The 19,951-nt window shown below is 40.4% G+C and overlaps 1 protein-coding gene across 7 annotated transcripts in view; it reads left to right on the top strand.

Moving 5' to 3' along the window:
• Positions 1–19,951, top strand: part of FGGY (FGGY carbohydrate kinase domain containing) — a 191,600-nt gene that overhangs the window by 88,625 nt on the left and 83,024 nt on the right. For all 7 annotated transcript variants that reach the window (XR_014712657.1, XM_084636725.1, XM_084636724.1 and 4 more), the window contains one exon: positions 9,815–9,943. Coding sequence is in view for 6 of the 7 variants with exons in the window: in XM_084636725.1 (XP_084492851.1) it covers positions 9,815–9,943 (129 nt within the window). In the remaining variant the exon portion in view is untranslated. The remainder of the gene's footprint in view (positions 1–9,814; positions 9,944–19,951) is intronic.

Raw genomic sequence — 19,951 nt, 5'->3', positions numbered from 1 at the left:
ATGCCTGCATCTGTAATTTTCATGCCATGCATCTAAAGAATTGTTTTTTAACCCACGAAAGGTTATGCCCAAATAAATCTGTTAGTCTTTAAGGTGCCACCGGACTTCTTGTTATTTTTGTGGATACAGACTAACACGGCTACCCCTCTGATATTTGTCTTCATACTGCTTCCTGACCACATCACCACTCTGAGCCTCCTATTCCATAGGAGCTATTGTTCAGGAGTTGAGTTTTCCCAGGTTCCTCTGCTGTCAGGTAACCTGACCTTCTTTTCCTCTGGAGATGGAGTTTCCATTCTAGGTTGGGTGAATTGAACTAGTAATAACTGGTGCTCCAGGGAGTTGCCATTCCACCGGCCCGGCCCCTTTCCCATCTTTTCTAAGGCTATGGAGGCCCAACACCACAGAACACATTGAGGGGCTTCCTTGAAGGTGAATGGAAGAGAAGCACGTTCCTTCATTCCAGGCATCTCTGATCCCAATCCACTGGATTCTGCTATCTGATCACAGAACCAAAAAATCACAAGAACCTTAAATTCTGAGCTTTGCACATGATAAAGAATAGTGAGTAAAAAACAAAGTTTTCTCAAAGTAGGTGATCCTATTTACATGTTCCCTCCCCCTTCCCCCGCACAAATAAGTTACAATAAACTGCAATTTCAAAAACATTTTGAAGGCCTGAATCACAGGATACTCAAGAGTTCTATACTGTCAAAATCCACAGAATTTACAAGTGAGTAGTGCTCCAAAAATGCCAACGTTTCTTTGGCTTCCTGCAATTTCAGTCCATCCCAGAGCTGTAACAACTAGAAAGGGGATGAAGTTGGCACCATACAAAGAGGTACTCTATGGTGACTCGTCCCTGAAAACCTCAGGCACTGCTTTATAATCTGTGAGTCAGCAGGAACAAGTTTGAGAGAGAATTCTTCAGAGGGATTGTCTCCTGGTAGGCTCTGTCATGCTGGTAAAGACACTGGAAGTGGAGAGGGAAGATTTAACTTACTGTCACGCTCTCATGAACCTGCATCAGCTGAAAGTAGGGAGGCTCTGCTTAACTGTTTGGTGTCATGAACAGGAACTAGGCTGAATAGACTTTCCCCTGTAGATCAAGCAAACAACTTAATTCATAAGAAAGCAGGCTGGATTTAAACTACTCTCTTGGAACTAATGTTTGTCTATAGATGTAGTCTTCATTTTTTATTTTTGGGGGGGTATTTGTTCCTTCTATATCTGACAGGTATGATTACATTCTTTCTTTCTTTCTTTCTTTCTTTCTTTCTTTCTTTCTTTCTTTCTTTCTTTCTTTCTTTCTTTCTTTCTTTCTTCATGCTGTAACTGTAAGTTGTGTTTTAGTTCATATTATGCCAACTTAAACTTTCTCTTCCTGTTAAAAATGAAATTCAGGAGCTTCCTATACTTCTCATTTTCATATTTAGTAGACAGTGAAAGTTTAAATCAACACTCTTAGCAAAACCTTGCCTACGGCAATTACCACAGTAGCATTTTAACTTTTAAACAATATAAGGAAGGAATAGAGTGTGAGAGAATAGTGGGGAAAGTGTTTCTGGAGAAATATGCCTCTTTGAGGAAAAAAGATAACTGAGTGGTGGCATTTATCTCTTGCTGCAACCTTACTCCTTCCTGTAGGCTGACCAGACAGCAGGTGTGAAAAATTGGGATGGGGGGGGCGTAATAGGACCCTAAATAAGCCAAAGCCCCAAATGTCTGGACTGTCCCTATACAATCAGGACAGCTGGTCACCTTATCTTCCTGCCTCAACCCCTTTCCGTGGTTTTGTTCTCCTTTCATTGTCATGTCAGAAATCAGACCCAGTCCTGCAATTGCTGCTCCCTGGCAGAGCCCTTATGAATTCAGTGGGACTCCATGTGGATGTAACAGTCAGCTTATCTGTTATCAGTTGTTCACATAAGAACATAAGAATGTCCATACTGGGTCAGACCAAAGGTCCATCCAGCCCAGTATCCTGTCTACCAACAGTGGCCAATGCCAGGTGCCCCAGAGGGAGTGAACCTAATAGGTAATAATCAAGTGATCTCTCTCTTGCCATCCATCCCCACCCTCTGACAAACAGAGGCTAGGGATAGGATAGGGTAACCATTCGTTACCCATTCTGGCTAATAGCCATTAATGGACTTAACCTCCATGAATTTATCCAGTTCTCTTTTAAACCTTAATTATAGTCCTAGCCTTCACAACCTCCTCAGGCAAGGAGTTCCACAGGTTGACTGTGCGCTGAATGAAGAAGAACTTCCTTTTATTTGTTTTAAATCTGCTACCCATTAATTTCATTTGGTGGTCCCTAGTTCTTATATTATGGGAACAAGTAAATAACTTTTCCTTATTCACTTTCTCCACACCACTCATGATTTTATATACCTCTATCATATCCCCCCTTAGTCTCCTCTTTTCCAAGCTGAAAAGTCCTAGCCTCTTTAAGTTCTCCTCATTTTGTGAGCCACATAAATACATAAAATAATTGGAAGTCTTTTTGTGGGAAATGAGGTTGTGCAGACATCAGAAGCTTAGGTGAAGGCTTCAAAAGGTTCTTTCAATAGCTGATTAAGTTTATTTCTTTTGGATTTGAAAAAAGTGTAATTAAATAATACTTCAAAGGAGAGCTGCTCTCACCTGCATTATTAATAAAAAAGCAATAACAGAAAGCAATCGTTTTAGTAATAATCCATAATTAATATGTGATAAATTATAAATGCACCCCAAATAGAGACTTGCACTACCCAATATCCAACAAAGTCACATAACGTATGATTTCAACAAACACCAGTCAAATGTATTGATGCCATTTGTTGACCCATAATATTCAGAGAGAACATTGATGATGATGATGTACTATAAGATGCCAGGAAACTCTGTTAAAATGCTGTGAAAATGTATCTTCGTTATTTGCAGGTGAAAGGATGGGGACAGGAAGCTGAATTCATGTCTGAATGGGCTACACTTACTTACTAAACCATCTACACATGGCTAACTCACATACGTCTAAGTAATGCTCCATCCATAAAAAGATGGTTATGCTGCACTATTTAACCCAAATCCAGTTAACCAAAGCTCCGTTGTTTCCCTCAGGGTTTGGATAGATCCTGTGCATGCCTAATAAATAAATAACAGGCAGTACTTTAGTTTTTTCTCTTCTTCTTTTGCCAGGAATGTAGGCGGCATACATGTAAATTAGCTGTCTTTCAGTCTCACGAACTGTAGACCTACTTTATTTTTCAGTTTAATGGATCAATGTCTGGTGTCCCTGTAGGTCATCTGACTTTGCCAATGCCCGTGACTACCTCACCACCCCTATGTTTGTCGGCCTTTAGCAGTTATATGGCTCCCATTACTGTAGTAGCTGAGCTGAGATGTAGTCCAGCCAGAGACCTGGCCCATAGGGGAGAATGGAGGCATGAGACATCCCAAACTACAACTTCCATAAGGTACCGGGGCAGCTCAGGCAGACGCAGATTCATGCTGAATTGACAGTTTTCCTGCTGGACAGTTGAAAATTAGAACCTTCCCAAAGAAAACTTAAATTTTGCAGAAACTGCATTTTCCATTTTAAAAAATTGGAAGGGAAAATTCCTAACCAGCTCTAGATAGATGTCCACTCATTAAGAACATTTATGGTAAAAGACATTAATTTTAAATGTCTGCATAGGCTAACTAATGGACCCTTCGCTTCTAAATAAGCATGAAAATTAGGTGGTATTTTCTGGCATTATCCATTTCTCCAGTCCACTGCATCCTATTCCCTTTTGTCCTCATCCGCTGCATTTAACCATTCTTAAACAGTCACCTTAATATATATACCTTTTCTACGTCTGGATTAATAGGGTGAAGTCTGGTGTACGTACTGTGCATTAGGTAAATGTGGGTGGGTATTGCAAAAAAGTTGAGACTATTTATTCAGATGTTTACCTAGCTGTCTGAGTGCCCCTTTGGTACAAACACAGAACAAAAAAGATAATCCTTGCCCCAAAGAGCCTGCAATCTGAGTAATACTCTACCAAACATGGGCCAGGAGTAAGCCCATAGTTTAAGTGTAGTAGGATCTATGTGAATAGAAGATAGCGTTCTTTATGAAGGTCCTATGTCCTTTGACACTGTGCTTGTGCACCCTTTTATTTAACATGTAACTTGCCTGATTGATCAGTCATTTGGGCTCCTGCCTAGCACTTAGGAGACCTAGGTTCAGTTCTCAGCTCCATCACCGTCTTCCTGTGTGACCTTGCCCAAGTCATTTAGTGTCTCTTTGCCTGAGTTCCCCACTGTAAAAATAAATAAAAATGGGGATAAGAACACTTCCCTACCTCACAGTGTTGTTGTAAGAATAAATACATTAAAGAGTGTGAAGTGCTTTGAGATCTACTGACGAAAAGTGCTAGGTAAGAGATATGTATTATTATTTCAAGGAAAGATCACTACATTTTACTGATTGTTTTTCAATGAACATCATTTGGAAATTCCAGTCTACTGGGGTCCAAAGTTGAGGCAGAACAGTCCTTTGGCCAGATTCATCTCCGAAGTCAGTGGAGTTAACACCAGATGAAATGTAGCTCTCTAAGTCTTCAGGTGTAAAGTTAATAGAGAAAGGAAACTTCTCCTTTCGGTTTTTTATGCTTGTATTTTTTTTCACAGTTATGCAGCCAAATACAATTAAACACAAAATACAACTGAGTTCTGCAGGTTAAAAGCTGCTCTTAAATGAGTCAATGTGTAAGAGCTGAGTTAGCTGAGGTCCCCTGCTGTGCTTTCCTTTTGTTATTTTTCAAAAGACTGGTAAGCACTAAAAAGTCTGTTTCTGTTAAATATTAGTAAGATTCCGCAATGTACATTTTGCTTACTAAAGTGGACTGAAGACGTATTGTCTGCTTCATGTATTGCGTCTGGTAAATAAGTAGTTGCTGTGGCAACTGCCTAAAAAGGTGGTGGGTCATTGGTACCACATAAATTCTTTAAACAAAACTAGATCGTAGCAAATTCCAGAGTTAGTCTTCAAGGAAGGATAAAAGAGGAGGAAAGGCTTCAAACGGCTTTTTCCTTTTGTAAACTTGCTGCTCTACAGGAGGAAAAAAACCCTGCTAAAAATGAGCTATCTTGTTCAAAATAAAAATGTGAATCAAGGCAGTGCACTGAGAAGGGCTCTGTGTGTCTTTGTGGAACAGTTGTATGAATGTTAAAGAGAAAGTTCTTTGCCTTCAAATAATTATGGGTCTGTTGTGTTAGGCTTAATTTTACAAGAGGCAGATGATTTGCAGAAGTGATTACTTTAAACCAAAGACTGTATGCAGTCTCTTTGGAAAGACTCAAAGAGGACACAGTACTCTCACTGCCTACCTCTGTTTGCAGAGTTCTCATCTCCCTCTCTTCCACTCTGACAATTTGTTTCCTTTGCCTCGCTGAAAGGTTTTACCTGTTGTTGGATTAGAAATATGTGGTTGTTTAGCACTTTTACTCTTGCGGTGATACTTCTTCGCTTCCTAAGCCAGTGTGTACCTTGCTGTATTGTAGGAGTCAACATCATTCCTCCTTGTGGCTAGTGTCTTTATTTCAATGGAAAGCCCACACCTATTGTCTGTGCCTTACACAGTTACCACCTTTAAAAAAATCAGTATTTTCAGGGGTTACCCCACACTGGTTGTGTTTGAGATACCTCCTTACACCTTGTGCTTAGAATGGGAGATAAGCATGGTGACTGGGTGGTATTTGTTGGTAAATGTTTACTTAACTGTGACCATTGTGCTCTTATTCCTTGTGTGTTTTACTTCACAGTTATGGATCCTTGCCATTCCAAATTCTATGTACATAGATGCTGAGCTGATTTTTCTAACTTCTCAGTTATTGTGAGCACATGGGTCACCATTCCATCTCACCTCCCTGCATATTGGGGGTAGAGTCAAGGCTCTGCCCATTCCACACCCACTTGCAGGTGCATGGGTGGGAGAGTAAATTCCACTTTGAGGGATAAAGTCATGGCCACAGGGAGCCTGTTTCGCTTGCACCCAGACACACTATGTAGACAGGGCTCTGTGGGTGTAGCTCACTATGCTTCACTGATCTCTAAGGCCTAGGGGTTGAGGTGGAGGGGAAAATGCAACATTCCCTCATTACCACACTCACTGTCTGTCACCCAGCTGCTGGATGACCAGGGGGATGCTTTCTTTCTTGGCCCATCATCCTTCTTGCTGTTCTGGAGGAACATTTTCTCTCCAGCCTCTTTCATCTCATCCTTGCCTCTGTCTTCTTGCTGCTGGGTGGAAGAGAGGAATTTTTCTCTTCTCCTAACTGCTTGATGAGGAGAAGAAGACTCTCTCTCCTCTCGTGGCTGATGGAGAGGAAGGAAATTGTTGCCTCCCGTACCTCTCTCCTAGCTGGCAGGAGGAAAGGGGTCTCCATTCATCTTATTCCTGTAGCCCCAGAGCACTCTGTTCTCTTCATTCCCCAACGTGTGTTTGGCATGTGTTTCTGAATGGCTTCTTATTGCCCTTCCCCCCAAGAGTGGGAGACAGTGGGAGCTGCACTGCTGGATCCACTTGCTCAGCATTTTAGAGTGGGATTGCTTCTCAAGTTGGTCTTTCACTTGTTCTTCCTAGGTCATGCCACGGGCTATGCCTAAAGTCAGACTCCAGCAGAACTGGCAATGTGGGAGTGATATGAGCAGATCTCTGATGCTGTCAGAAAGTGGCTTCAGTTAGGGAAGAATTATTCTTGCTTACTCTGACTTCTAAAACCACCTGGGCATGCTGTGTGTTTAGTGCCTTTTTTCTAAAACACAAAATGACTGTATCTGAAATTCACAACAAACCCACCTCCACACACTCCATTCCAAAGGGGAAGACCATAATGTAGACCCTTCTAATGAGCTTTCTGTTTCAAAGAAATCCACATGATCATTTTCTACTGCTTACATCAGGAAAGAGGATTATCTGTATCTCTAAAATTGTTCCCTAAAAGCTCATTAGTTGTAGATACAGTAATTGAATAACTGGTAAGAAAAGATATTGTCTAATAGTAGCCCTGGTCTTTAGAATGGACTCTAATCACTTAATAATTACATGTTACAATACTTGACGATTCAGACTGAAAAAAACAAATCTGCTGTGGGAGTGAGTGGTGAAAGATTTTCCATCAAAATAATTTCATCCAAGGCTGGATGTACAAAATGAGCTAGCTGTGCAGATTAAGGAGGTGTAGCTGATTCTGAAGCAAAAGCTGTGGTTGTAGCTGCATGAACTTCCTTGAACCTCCTCCTAGCTGCAAGGTAGCTCTGGTCTTGCTCTCCGATGTCTTTATTTTTTTAATGACACTGTTCTGAAATAGAAACATCTTGCTGTCTAACCTTATTAAAAGAGGTGAACACGTGATATACTTGGAAAGTTGAGCATGATTTTTCTGAGCTTATAAGCAATAAAATATTGGCACTTGTCCTCTAGGAATTGGAGGAGACCAGCAATTCATTTCATATAAGCCACCAAGAGGTGGAAATGGTCACTTTTGGTTACTAGTATCATGAGTTGAATGAGTTAGTTGGAAACCTTTTGGTGATCCATATACTTGGATTTTAAATTCACAATATGATCTGCAGACTAACTCAAGCATGAAACTTTGAAGGGGAGAGCATGGGCACCTATGTCGCTGAGTGTTTCACAGCCTGGCTGATGATTTAACACCCAGAAGCTATGTGTTTGGGGGCAAGGGAAGCCTGTTTAATCTCAAAATACATTACACATTTGATTTGTAGGTGATTTCTGATAAGGCAATTGGATACCGTGTTTTTAAAAAAAAAAGGCAGCAGCAGCAAAGCCAGATGTCTTTCATGACTGCTATATACTAAGATTTGAAGGCCCACCACAAAGTGAACATGAGTCAATAATGCGATGCAATTGTGAAAAACACTAATCACACTGGGGTGTATTAACAGGCTCTTGTATGTATGACATACGAGATAATTGTCCCACTCTACCTGGCACCAGTTCCCAGTTCTGGAGGCCACATTTTAGGAAACATATGGACAAATTTGAGAGAGTCCAGAGAAGTGCAACAGGGATGATAAAAGGGTTAGAAAACCTGACCTATGAGGAAAAATTAAAAAAAAACAGTTTTAGTCTTGAGGAAAGAAGACTATGCGGGGACCTTATAACAGTCTTCAGATACGTTAAGAGTTGTTATAAAGAGGATTGTGGTCAGTTGTTCTCCACGTCTTTGGAATTTGTAGGACAAGAAGTAATGGTTTTAATCTGCAGCAAGGGAGATTTAGGTTGGGTATTAGGAAAAACTTTCCAACTCTATGCATAGTAAATAGTCTTCCAAGAGAGATTGTGGAATCCCCATCATTGGAGGTCTTTGAGAACAGTTTAGACATTCACCTGTTAGGAATGGTCTAGCCTGACATTTCTATGATTCTCCGCTTGTGAATTTCATCACTTTCTTTTCATCCAACAGCAAATGACTACAGCTTCTGTCATTAAGGTTATCATCATTAACAATATTGTGTTCTTGACCATTCTTATCATAGGCTATTCATGTTCACTAATATGTACTGTGCAGCAAGTGGAGTTTACCACATCCGAATCAATTGGAAATATAATGCATTCTCATGAAAACCCACTGTGAAAATAGAACTATCTTTTACTTTAAACAGAAATTGTGCCAACTCTGCCCCAAAGATTTGTTGAACTAAGCAAGTTTTAAAGATAAGCCCTATTGAATGAATTTGGAGTTTCTGAGTTAGAGCCAAGGCATTGGCAAGGAAGTGTGTGGAAGCTCCCACTGTGACTTTGTGTGCCTCATCCATCTAACCTGTGGATGAATAAAGAGGTGTGGATTCCAGGAGCTGTCAGTCCTGTCTTACTGCTTTGTATCTAGCTATACTCTAGCGCCACTCCAGGGAAAAACCTTTTATATGGAGATGGGCCTGAACCAAACCACCTGAACTCCAAAGTGTCTGGACCTGGATCCCATCTTCATAGCTTGGGCCTATCCCTATCTTTATCATAGTTGATTAGTTGTTAAAATAATCTTTCCGTTTGGGGAAAAAAGCTCAGATTCCCTCCAGTGGGGTGGCACAGAACGTGGCAGAAAGGCCCTGTTGCAGAATGCTCGACGGGTCAGGGAGGGTAGTTTGTGGTGGTTCAATGTACCCTCCACTGCAGAAGTGGGTGGTCTTAGCCAGGGAGGAAATGTAGGTAGAGTGGCAGGGTTTCACTGATTTAATGGTTCCCCTGAACAGCTTCTGCTAGCTCCTACAGAGGCGCTAATGCACATTAAAGGCACCACTTGTCTGATGGAACTCCTGAAGGAGAGTGGAGATGAAAACACCTCTGGGCCAAGCTGGTGCAGGAGTTGCAGTTTTCACTTGTTTGCAACAGAACAAGTGAATCTGCCCCAAGATATCTAATTTCTAAAATACCTTTATTTCTGCAGCTATATAGTCAGCGACTACAAAGTAAAGTGTGAGCCTGGGTGTTTGTTTACGTACCTAGTAAAAAGATCACACCATGTTAAATGGAATTTTTATGGGTTATAATAAAAGCTGTTTTACATCGCTATACTGGGCATTGACTAGTTATCAGTTTTTAAACTCTTATGAGCAGCATGATACAGCACAGTTGTGTGTTTAATATACATACAGTGCAATTGGTATTTGGTAAGTAAATGGAGTTTTTAATGCACTTTTTTGATGGATACTACATTAAACAGCGGTGGGAAAAGGCGCTTTTTCAGGAAAATGCATGTTTGCTTTTCTGTTTATCAAACTGATGGGTGTTTGGTTTTATTTGTGTCTGCTCAGGAAACCAAGTCCTGTCTCCTGGAGCTTCTGTTGGAAATGGCCTAACGCCAGAGGCTGCAAAAGACCTCGGTCTTGCTGAAGGAACTGCAGTAGCAGCATCTCTCATTGATGCACATGCTGGAGGACTAGGTATTCTTACATATTTACTGTTCTCGGAAACAGGGATATTATTGAAATTAAATATTTATGTGAAATACCCTTCTCCCAGAGCCCCATTTTCTACAAACACAGGTAACCAAGCAGCATGTTGCCTTATGCTGAAAGACCTATTCTTATCAAATAGCACACTTAAAAAAAACTTCATAAATTACTTACAAAAACGAGTGTGTGTAAACATCACTAAAATCAATTTTAAATTTTCAAAAATGTCCACTAATTTTTGTTGCCTCCATTTTCAGATTCTCAATTTGAGACACAAAGGACCTAATTCTCAGGGGCTGAGAGTCTGGCACTCCCACTGAGCTTCCCATTTCTCAACACATTAGGAAAAAAACATGCCAAGTACAAAGTAAAGTGCTCAGCCAAAAATCATGGGCCTGATGCAGGAATCTCTCAGGCCTGTGCTATGCAGGAGTTCAGACTAGATGACCATAAGGGTTCCTTCTGGCCTTAAAATCTATGAAAATAGAAATTTTTCAAAAAATTTTGCTAATATTTCCCTAATTTAACAAAAAATATTTAAACTCAAAAGTTGTAAAATTTCTGAGGAAAAACATTTAACTACAAATAGTTCACTCAGCTCTGTGATAGTATTACTATATAGTATTCACTCAGCTCTATGTAGTATTATAATGTCCATTTCATAGACCAGTATCCTGAGGAAAAGAGACTTAAATAATTTGTTCAATGTCATTTGGATCCAGATTGTTCCCTGCAGCAAAATGGCCCCACTGACTACCTTGCTTCAACTACCTGTACCATTGCTCACAGGTAGTGAGAGGTAGCAGGCTTTACAGAGCTGTTATATCCACCACATTCCACTGCGGGTGAATGGGAAGTAATGGGGAAGAGGCCATACTGGGTCAGACCAAAGGTCCATCTAGCCCAATATCCTGTCTTCCGAGGGTGGCCAATGCCAGGTGCTCCAGAGGGAATGAACAGAACAGGTAGTCATCAAGTAGGGTGACCAGACAGCAAGTGTGAAAAATTGGGACGGGGGTGGGGAGTAATAGGAGCCTATATAAGAAAAAGGCCCCAAAATCAGGACTGTCGCTATAAAACCGGGTCATCTGGTCACCTTGTCATCAAGTGATCCATCCCCTGTAGCCCATTCCCAGCTTCTGGCAAACAAACGGCTATTTCCTTCATCTGTAAATGCTGAGAAATTGAGACTAGAATTATTGTGAGTATGGTTCATACCGTACCACCTCTGACTACCATGCAGGGATGAGGCCCCCTTGTGCTACGCCCTGTACAGACAAATAACAAAGCAGACAGAGTCTGCCCCAGGCAGTTGACTTGTTTAGGTGTCAATAGGACACAAGGGACAGATGAAAGGAGGCAGGGGCAGGGGGAACTTGTGAGGATTAGGTATCAATGAAACTAACAGAGTTTAGGATAAAAACAGTAGCCTAAAAACAAAGGAAGCTGGGTCTGTTAATAGATATCCTGTATAAAGCATAAATGAGGAACAAACTGTTTTGGTGCTAAAATAGTTAAAAGGTTCAAGGTTTTATGGGTACATTTTAAAAAAGCTTTTACTTTGAGACTCCATAGAGCTGTTGGATGTGCATTATCGTACTTCATTGGCTGCGTTTAGGTTGACTTAAAAATGGTTCAGCCCCATATCTCCCCATTGGTAGGGGTAATCTCCCTCTGTTTAAATAATGTAATAGAGACCTTTGTACATTTCCTTTATACTAACCCAATGTGGGACGTAGCACTAAAACTGCTTGCTATATTAGGATATGGGCGTAATTGATTTAAAATAGCAGACAAAAGGTTAAAATTAGAATGGTTTGAAAACTGGAATTTCCATCCTGTGGGAAATTCCAAGATTTCAATGTTGGGTTTTTTCAGAAGTCAGGACGAAGAGTTTAAAATCTTGACTTTTTTTGAAAAACAAAAAATATTTTGTTTTAATGTCATCAAAATTAATGTTTTGATCAGGTTGAAATATTGTTTCAATTCTAATTTTTATTGTATTTTTAGTTTATAATATGTTGAAACAAAACCATTTGACCTTATCAAAACAAATCTATATTTTCCTGTTGAAAATTTTGATGAAATCAAGATGTTCTCTCAAAAAAATTAAATTTAGTTGAATCAGCATTTTCCAGCAGACAAGTATTCTGTCAGAAAAATTTTGACCAGTTCTAGTTGGAATAAAGTTAGCCAAAAAAGCACCAGTTTTCACTATTGCTGCATTGTGGTACTTTCTACATTTGCTTATTTTTCCACTGATTGTGGGTAACAACTTTTGAACGTTTGATGGGCTACGTTTTTAATGTTTGATTTTTATCTGTCTCTGATAACTGCTTTTGATGGGATCAGGTACTTTTCTGTCTTTTCCCCCCCTCTTAAAGTAAATCTAAATAGATCTCATATTTTGTTTTGATGTTCCACACAAGGTGCCAGAGGGAATGGGTGCAACAGAGGAGGTGTCAAGAGACACCAACAAACAAAAAATATAACTCCATGAATTACAGAAGAGCAGAGAATAAGATGGAGATGGGAGGAAGCAAATGAACCAAATAAAATAAAACCAGTAAGGTTGGGTGATGGCAAGTGCCTTATAAATAGCATAGATAGATAAGGGAAATTAAAATCAACACAGGCCATTAAGATAGTAAATGAGCACAAAAGATCTCCTCCTACAGTGGATATGCTACAGACTTTATCGACAAGTAAGGTGTGTGTTACCTACATTGCCAAATAACAGTTGGTGCAATAGCATCCACAGTTTGTACCTACAAAAATGGAATCTAGCTATTAAAAATCTAATCTGGTGTCAGTCATTCGTTACCCATATAATCGACTTTCAGTTGAGCACTCCTGAACTTTGAGAGTCCATGAAATCTAGATTCAGTCTAGATCTAGAATCTAGAATTTTGGTTTTCACTGGTCTTTAGCTTTGAGTTTGAAAACAAACTTAAAAATCTAGCCCAGATTTGCCAGAAGGCTTATAAACCTTTAGAGCAAATCTGGAATGATTGCTGTTTACACATCAGAGGTGTTTAAATCTCTTCAGTTTTGCATGGTTTTGATGTGAAACTCATCAGAAAGAAAAGGGAATAGGCTGGCATACTCCCTTGTGAAATGAAACCACCAAGCTTCACAAAGCTCCACTCAGCTCTTGCAAGGAAAGTTCAGGATGCTTAATTCTGGGCTTGCAGTTTAGTGAAAGTATTGGTAGAAATTATTTTCAGACATCTTTAAAAATGAAATACATTTGAAATTTTGAAGCCCACATACTTTTTTGTACTGATTTGGGGAAAGGCGTATTTTATTTTGCTTTTGAAAGTTTTCCATTTCACCTTTAATGAATGTCATCCATATGCCATTTGCTGTGTACTACCTACCTGTCCAACAATAGGTCGTCCCTCACGCAGACTTCAGCAGAACTACTCAAGGGATGAATTTGCCCACTATGCTTTATTTATCATTTTCCTTCCAGCTGCTTTTTATCACTAATAGTTTTTAGACTTAGAGCTCCAGCATCATCTGGTTGTTGAAAAAGATTTGTGACCTTTGGAATTAGGAAAAAGGAAGACAGCAACGTCTGACGTTAGGGCAAAAATTGTTCTCTGAGAACCGTATGGCACAAGATTTCAAGTTTCTGTGCTTCCCTACGTACATAGAGTTTATAGTGGGAGCTTCAAGCATGTAGGGAAAACAAAGGATCTCTGTGTCTTGCTCCACCTTGTCATTCTGAAAGGACAGTTTTGCTCTTCAAACTTTGAATTTACCAGCGTTTACAAAAATGCCTCTGTGAAGCAGTTTTTATACTTCTTATGTCCAACTGCCAGTAAAGCAATTGAGTCTGGTGGACTATGTCAGGGGAGGCATGAGCATGCCCAATGCTTCCTTGATGTCCCAGTGGGTTAACTGCTGAGGAAAAACTGAACTGTGCAGCCCAAAGAGCATTGTTCTTGGCCGACAGCTACAATTTGGTGCTTTTTCATAGAGTTGAATGGAGGCCCATCTGTCTGGAGATACTGCCATCCGCTTTGTGAAGTGGGTGAGTGGTGGAGCTTGGAGAAAGAGCCTCTCAGTGACTCCTGCCTGTCAAGAGACTGGTCATAGGCAGTCATGCCTAGTAGTTGGAGTAGGCATCATGTCTAGTGGTCAAAGCAGGAGGTCAGAGCCAAGATTCAAAACAGAGTCAGATCCAGAAATTGGAGCCAAGAGTCAGAACCAGATTACCTAGAAAATGGAAAGGCAGGAGCAGGGCTGGTTACAAGTAGGGGCAGGATTGGAACAGGACTAGAATAATGCAGGGTGTGGGGCATGATCTAAACTGGAATGAGGCTGGATACAGGGTAGGGTCAAGGCTGGAGCAGGGCTTGGAGTGAGGCAAGCACAGGGAGGCAGAGCGTCCACAGCTGTGTGCATTGAGTAGCCACCAAGCCTGTGCAGCTGCCTGGCTTAAGAGCAAGCTTCCTCTCTGTCTTATCCAATCAGGTGGTTCTGCTGTGGCCCAGCTACTCTCATTGGCTGCCTGGTGGCTGGGCAGGTGCAGCTGGAGGCTCTCAATCCTGACACTACCCTAGAGAAACTGGTTTTCCTTTCTTGTTTTTACTAAAACAAAGCCACCTGGTCCTGATCCTTTTCTCTATTTCCCTGCTTGAGCTACTGCAGCCCTAGGGATGGACTAATTCCTGCAGTCTGTGCAGCCCCAGTGGGAGGTAGATGCAGGGACCAGGATGAAAATAGAGTTTGATGGGTGTGGGAGAGGAGCTATTGTAAGCTCCCCCATGATTAGCTCCACGCCTGCGAACTGGGTACTTAATCTTGGATCCTTGTAACCCAGGAAAAATGTTCTTTCAAACTGTTTTACATTAATTTGTACTAGAGAACTTTTAGTTTGCACACAGGCCAGTTAGTATGCAACATGTCGGTGCCCTTTAGAAATCACAGCCCTGCATTGCTGGTCTGCGTAGACAAGCCCTTATAGGCTGTGATCAAGTGATCCCTTAACTTTCTCTTTGTTAAGTTTTTCAAAAAGATTGAATTCCTTGAGTCTATCTCTATTAAGCATGTTTTCCAATCTTAATTATTCTTGTGGCTGTTCTCTGAACCCTCTCCAATTTAACAACATCCTTCATGAACTGCGAATACCAGAACTGGACACAATATTCCAGCAGCTCTTACATCACTGCCAAATAGAGAGGTAAAGTAACCTGTCTATTCCTACTTCAGGTTCCCCTGTTTATGCATCCAAGGCTCTCATTAGTCCTTTTGGCCACAGCATCACACTGGGAGCTCATGTTCAACTGATTATCCGCCATGACCCCTGAATCCCTTTCAGAGTCACTAGTTCCCAGGATAGAGTCCCCCATCTTGTAAGTATGGCCTATATTCTTTGTTCCTAGATGTGGACATTTACTTTTAGCTGTATTAAAACAAATCTTATTTGCTTGTGCCCAGCTGGCCAAGCGATCAAGATCACTCTGAATCAGTGACTTGTCCTTTTCATTATTTACCACTCCCCCAATGTTTTTGTCATCTGCAAAATGTATCAGTGATGACTACGTTTTCTTCCACATCATCGATAAAAATGTTAAAGTAGCATAGGGCCAAGAACCAATCCATTTGGGACCCCTCTAGAAACACACCCACTCAACGATGATTCTCTGTTTTGAGTTACATTTTGAGACCAATCAGGTAGCCAGTGGTTAATCCTTTTAATTTTAATCAGTTATGATCAGCTTGGAGCTGGATAGTCGGGTGGGGAAATTTCCTGTTACCTGAATTTCCTTTTTTGAGCCATTCAAAAGCATAATGGTATGTTTCCCCGGTCTCGGGTGATGGGGAGTCAAAACTGATCTCTTGTCCTGGCTGGGATACAGGACTGACACTTTCCCAGAATGATAGCGTCCAAAGCTCTACAATACTAAATTTCCTGTTAACCATCATGCTGTAAATTAATATCAGTTTGAAGGCATCATTTTGTGGAGGACTCTCCTGCCAAGCATTGCATCTGCAGGTCACACAGGATATGTCTGAGGTGTTCATGGAGACCTGTTCTCAGAGGTGTTCATTATCACCTCTGAAAATTAAACCTCTTTGACGTAGGGCCAGAAGGATGGTTAGGCACTAGCTTAGGAGTTGGGAAATGCAGGTTGAGTTCCCTGCTCCACCATAAACTTCCTGTGCAATCATGGGCATTTCATTTAACCTCTCTCTGCCTCTGTTCCCCATCTGTAAAATGGGGATATTAATAACTTACAGGGGTATTGCAAGGATAAACACATTAAAGATTATGAAGCCCTTTGGGAACTACTGAGAAGTGCTATGTAAGAGCCAGATATTGTTATTTACAAAAGTATTTAGACACCTAAAGATGCAGATAGGCACATAATAGGATGAGTACCTAAGAGAATGCCTAGCTCCCATTGTCTTTCAATGAGAGAGAGGTGCCTAATCTGTACAGGCAATTTTGTATATTCCTGTAGGTGTCTATCTGCATCTTTAGTGTGTAAAACACCTTTGTAAATCTGGCCCTTAAGATCTTGGTATGAATTTAGATTGTTGTTTTTTTTAATTAGGCACCCGGTTTTCAGGATTCTAACCACAGCTAACTTCAGGGTTTGAAAGTCTCTCTCACACACGTACAATGTGTTTGTTTTAATGTGTTTTATTATTAATCCAGCAAGATTCTGTTTTTAAAGTCAGCCTGTTTCTGTATTAAAGCATGGAGATATCCCTGTGTGTGGGTTTATTGCAGAGATGTGGAGATGGCAGACCAAATGCTGGGAGCACTAGAAATCTTTTCAGCTGTTTTCTTCTTTCCTTGTTAAACTTGGCATGCTGTTAACCCTTGGTTATTCTTTTGTGTCATTCAGTAAATAAATTCTGAAGGTAGATCCGATCCTAGCTGTCCCACTGGTGTCAGAAATGCTGGGAATTCTTGTAAATCAGTGAACTACCGTAGATTGAACCATAGGAGAGAATTTGTTGTTATTTATTTGTACTAGCATAGCATCTAGAGATCTAATGGAGATTGGGGCTCCACATGCCAGGTGCTGTGAAGACCCATAGAGAGAAAGTCTTCCAAAGAACTTGCATTCTAACTACACACAAACGCACAAAGTGTTGGTTGGGGAAACAGAGGCACAGAGAGGTGAAGCATCTTGTCCAAGATCACACAGCAAATCAGTGGCAGAGCTAGGAACAGAATCTAGGTGTCCTAAACCTAATCCTAGTCTGGTGCCCCATGCAGTGAACCACACTGCCTCTCTAGTTTGTGGACTTCTCTCATTTCCTGATAGTTTATTAAACACACTGGTCAAAACTAAAAAGTACCAAATTAATATTTTGTAAACAGAAGGTACTATTTTAGCATTTCTTATGATTTTCAATTTGTTGTTTCTCCTAGATTATCCATATACTGTACATATTATTATAGTTTGTATTGAACATATTTAATCATTTAATCAGAGCATTTGTACTCTGGCTAGGAAACCAGTTGGTCTCACTGTGTGGGTGGGTGGGTGTTTTAAAACAAGTCAGGGAAAATCAGCATATTTTTCAGTAGAAGGACTTAATGTACTCATGTTGTAGAATATACATGATAATGTATAATCTCACATTGAATCACATTGCTAAGAACTATCTTATAAACAAATGCATATTGAACTGTGAGAAATATTTCCACAACTTATTTTTGTGGAGGTAGATGAATATTTGGTACACAAATTTCAACACTTCAAAACACACCAACAGACCTAATTTTCATGGAAACACACATGCTTCTACCCTTGCAGTTTTCATATACAATGCTACAAAACAAATAAGAGTCAGATTTTCAGAAAGTGGATGGCATTTTTGCAAGCTCAAGTTGTCAGTGCAATAAATGTAGGTGATTTTTCTGTCCCCACAATCGTTAGCACCTACAGTTTAAGCCACTTAAATGTCCAAAGGTTGTGGAAATCAGTGTCTTAGTGGCTAAGTGAGATGTATTAAGGGTGCACAAAACTGTGTGCAGAATGGTTACTTGCCCTTGCAATTTTGTGCTTTTGAAAATTGAGGCCCAGGTTAGGGTGGATCAAAAATTTCACCCTAAATATAAGCAAAATTGTGCCAGCAAAATTAGAGACCACTTTTCAAAGTCAGGCCTGTAATCTCATTTTTTTTTACATTCCATTTGCTTAGGTTTATTAAAATGTATACCATTCACTAAATAAAATATAGATTTGTGTAACAAAATATCCTTTCTTTTAGGACATAAAATATACACTTTGATCTTATGCTGTAAACATGTATCACCGAAGGCCTTTGTAAGGCTTAAATCATGAACGTTTAGCCAGTGACTTTCTCCTTCTCTTCTTCATCTCTTCATACTTCATATTGTATATGTTAAACTAATGCATTATTTAAACATAGAGAATAATTTGCTGCACACAACCTCTTTATAGTTTGAAGTTTGAATCTTAACAAAACGGCACTAAAGGCCCAGCCTTTTCAGTATTAAGTGATCCTTTGAAATCAACAAGATATTGATTATGTGTGGGGGAAAATTATACTGAAAGCTGGCCTGATGACATAGTGCTAATTCATATAAAGAGGAATGAACAGCTCTTGTTATAGACACTGCCAGCCACATGGCATATCAGTGAATAAATGTGGATGGGAAATAACGTTTCATATCTTAAAATTTTCGGTTCAGGCACCATTTTCCACAATGCCTCCATATTCCCACAAAGGAACTCTACCTGTCACAGATTCCCTGCTGTGGCTTTGCACATTGAGCAGGAACAGGGAAATGTAGTGGGTGACATTTGACTGCTTATGCTGGAGAACCAGTCACATGGATCTCTCTGTATGTTTTCCCTGGTTGGTGCTGTACAGGCAGCACTGTTACAAAGGCGATGTCTTGGAAAAGGGGTGTATCTCTATGGTAGAGGGAGGCTGATGCATGGCAGTAGCAGGGAGAGTCACTGCAACCCTAGGACAAATTGAGTGCCAATCTAGGAGAGCTGAAAGGAGGTTGTAGGAGGAGAGAATCTTGTGAGCTGTAAATCTGCTCTGGGATGGGTTGCCAAAAAGGGGGCTGGTAGAGAAGAAGATGAAATAAGAAAGATTTGGATTGAAGAGAGAGAGCGTGCAGAGGGGAGAACAGGGAAGAGAGGGAGAGCATAAGAGTGCACTTGAGAAGAGGGTAACCAGAGTAGAGGGTGATCTCGCCTTTTTCCATGGTGGTGTGAGAACTCCTGCCTCCCTTCCACCCCTTCTTTCCATCTTCTTTAATCATAAAGTTCAGGAAATAAAAGCCTAAGGAAAAATGGTGGTGGAAGGAGAGGAGAGGAAATAAGAAAACAAGGGGGAAATTGAAGGTTTCCACTGAAAATAAATTCTGATGAAAATGAGGGAAAAAAGGATGGTGTCAGATTAAAATACGCAGCTGTTATTTTAAAAGTAGAAAAATACTGAAGAAAAATATACAGAGGAAAGAAAATGCAGGGAAAAGAGAGAAAACATCTGCGATATGGTAAATTTAAACCAAGAAATACTCAGAATAGTTAACTGCTCTAGTTAATGAAAAGTTGCCATGTATTAAAAATGTGATGTCACACGTTTGAGGCATTTCCCCCCTGTTTTTGTCATTCACTGACTTGTTGAGAGGTACAGAGTGTATAGAGGCTATGCCCTAGAACATCTGCATGCTCTAGATCAGTGGTTCTCAAACTGGGAATTGGGACCCCTCAGGGGGTCGCGAGCTGCCAGCCTCTATCCCAAACCCTGCTTTGCCTCCAGCATTTATGATGGTGTTAAATATATTTTAAAGAGTTTTTAATTCATAAGGGGGGAGTGGTCATACTCAGAGGCTTGCTATGTGAAAGGGGTCACCAGTACAAAAGTTTGAGAACCACTGCTTTAGATTAACCAGTTGTACATTAATTTCCATTGGATGTCATAATTGTTCCACTGAAATACATTCTTACCGAGTGTATCAAAAATAGTCCACAAAGATAG

Source organism: Lepidochelys olivacea, assembly GCF_965140295.1.
Source record: "Lepidochelys olivacea isolate rLepOli2 genome assembly, chromosome: 8".
Taxonomy (NCBI): Eukaryota; Metazoa; Chordata; order Testudines; family Cheloniidae; genus Lepidochelys; species Lepidochelys olivacea.
This window is presented reverse-complemented; position numbering and strand designations above follow the sequence as displayed.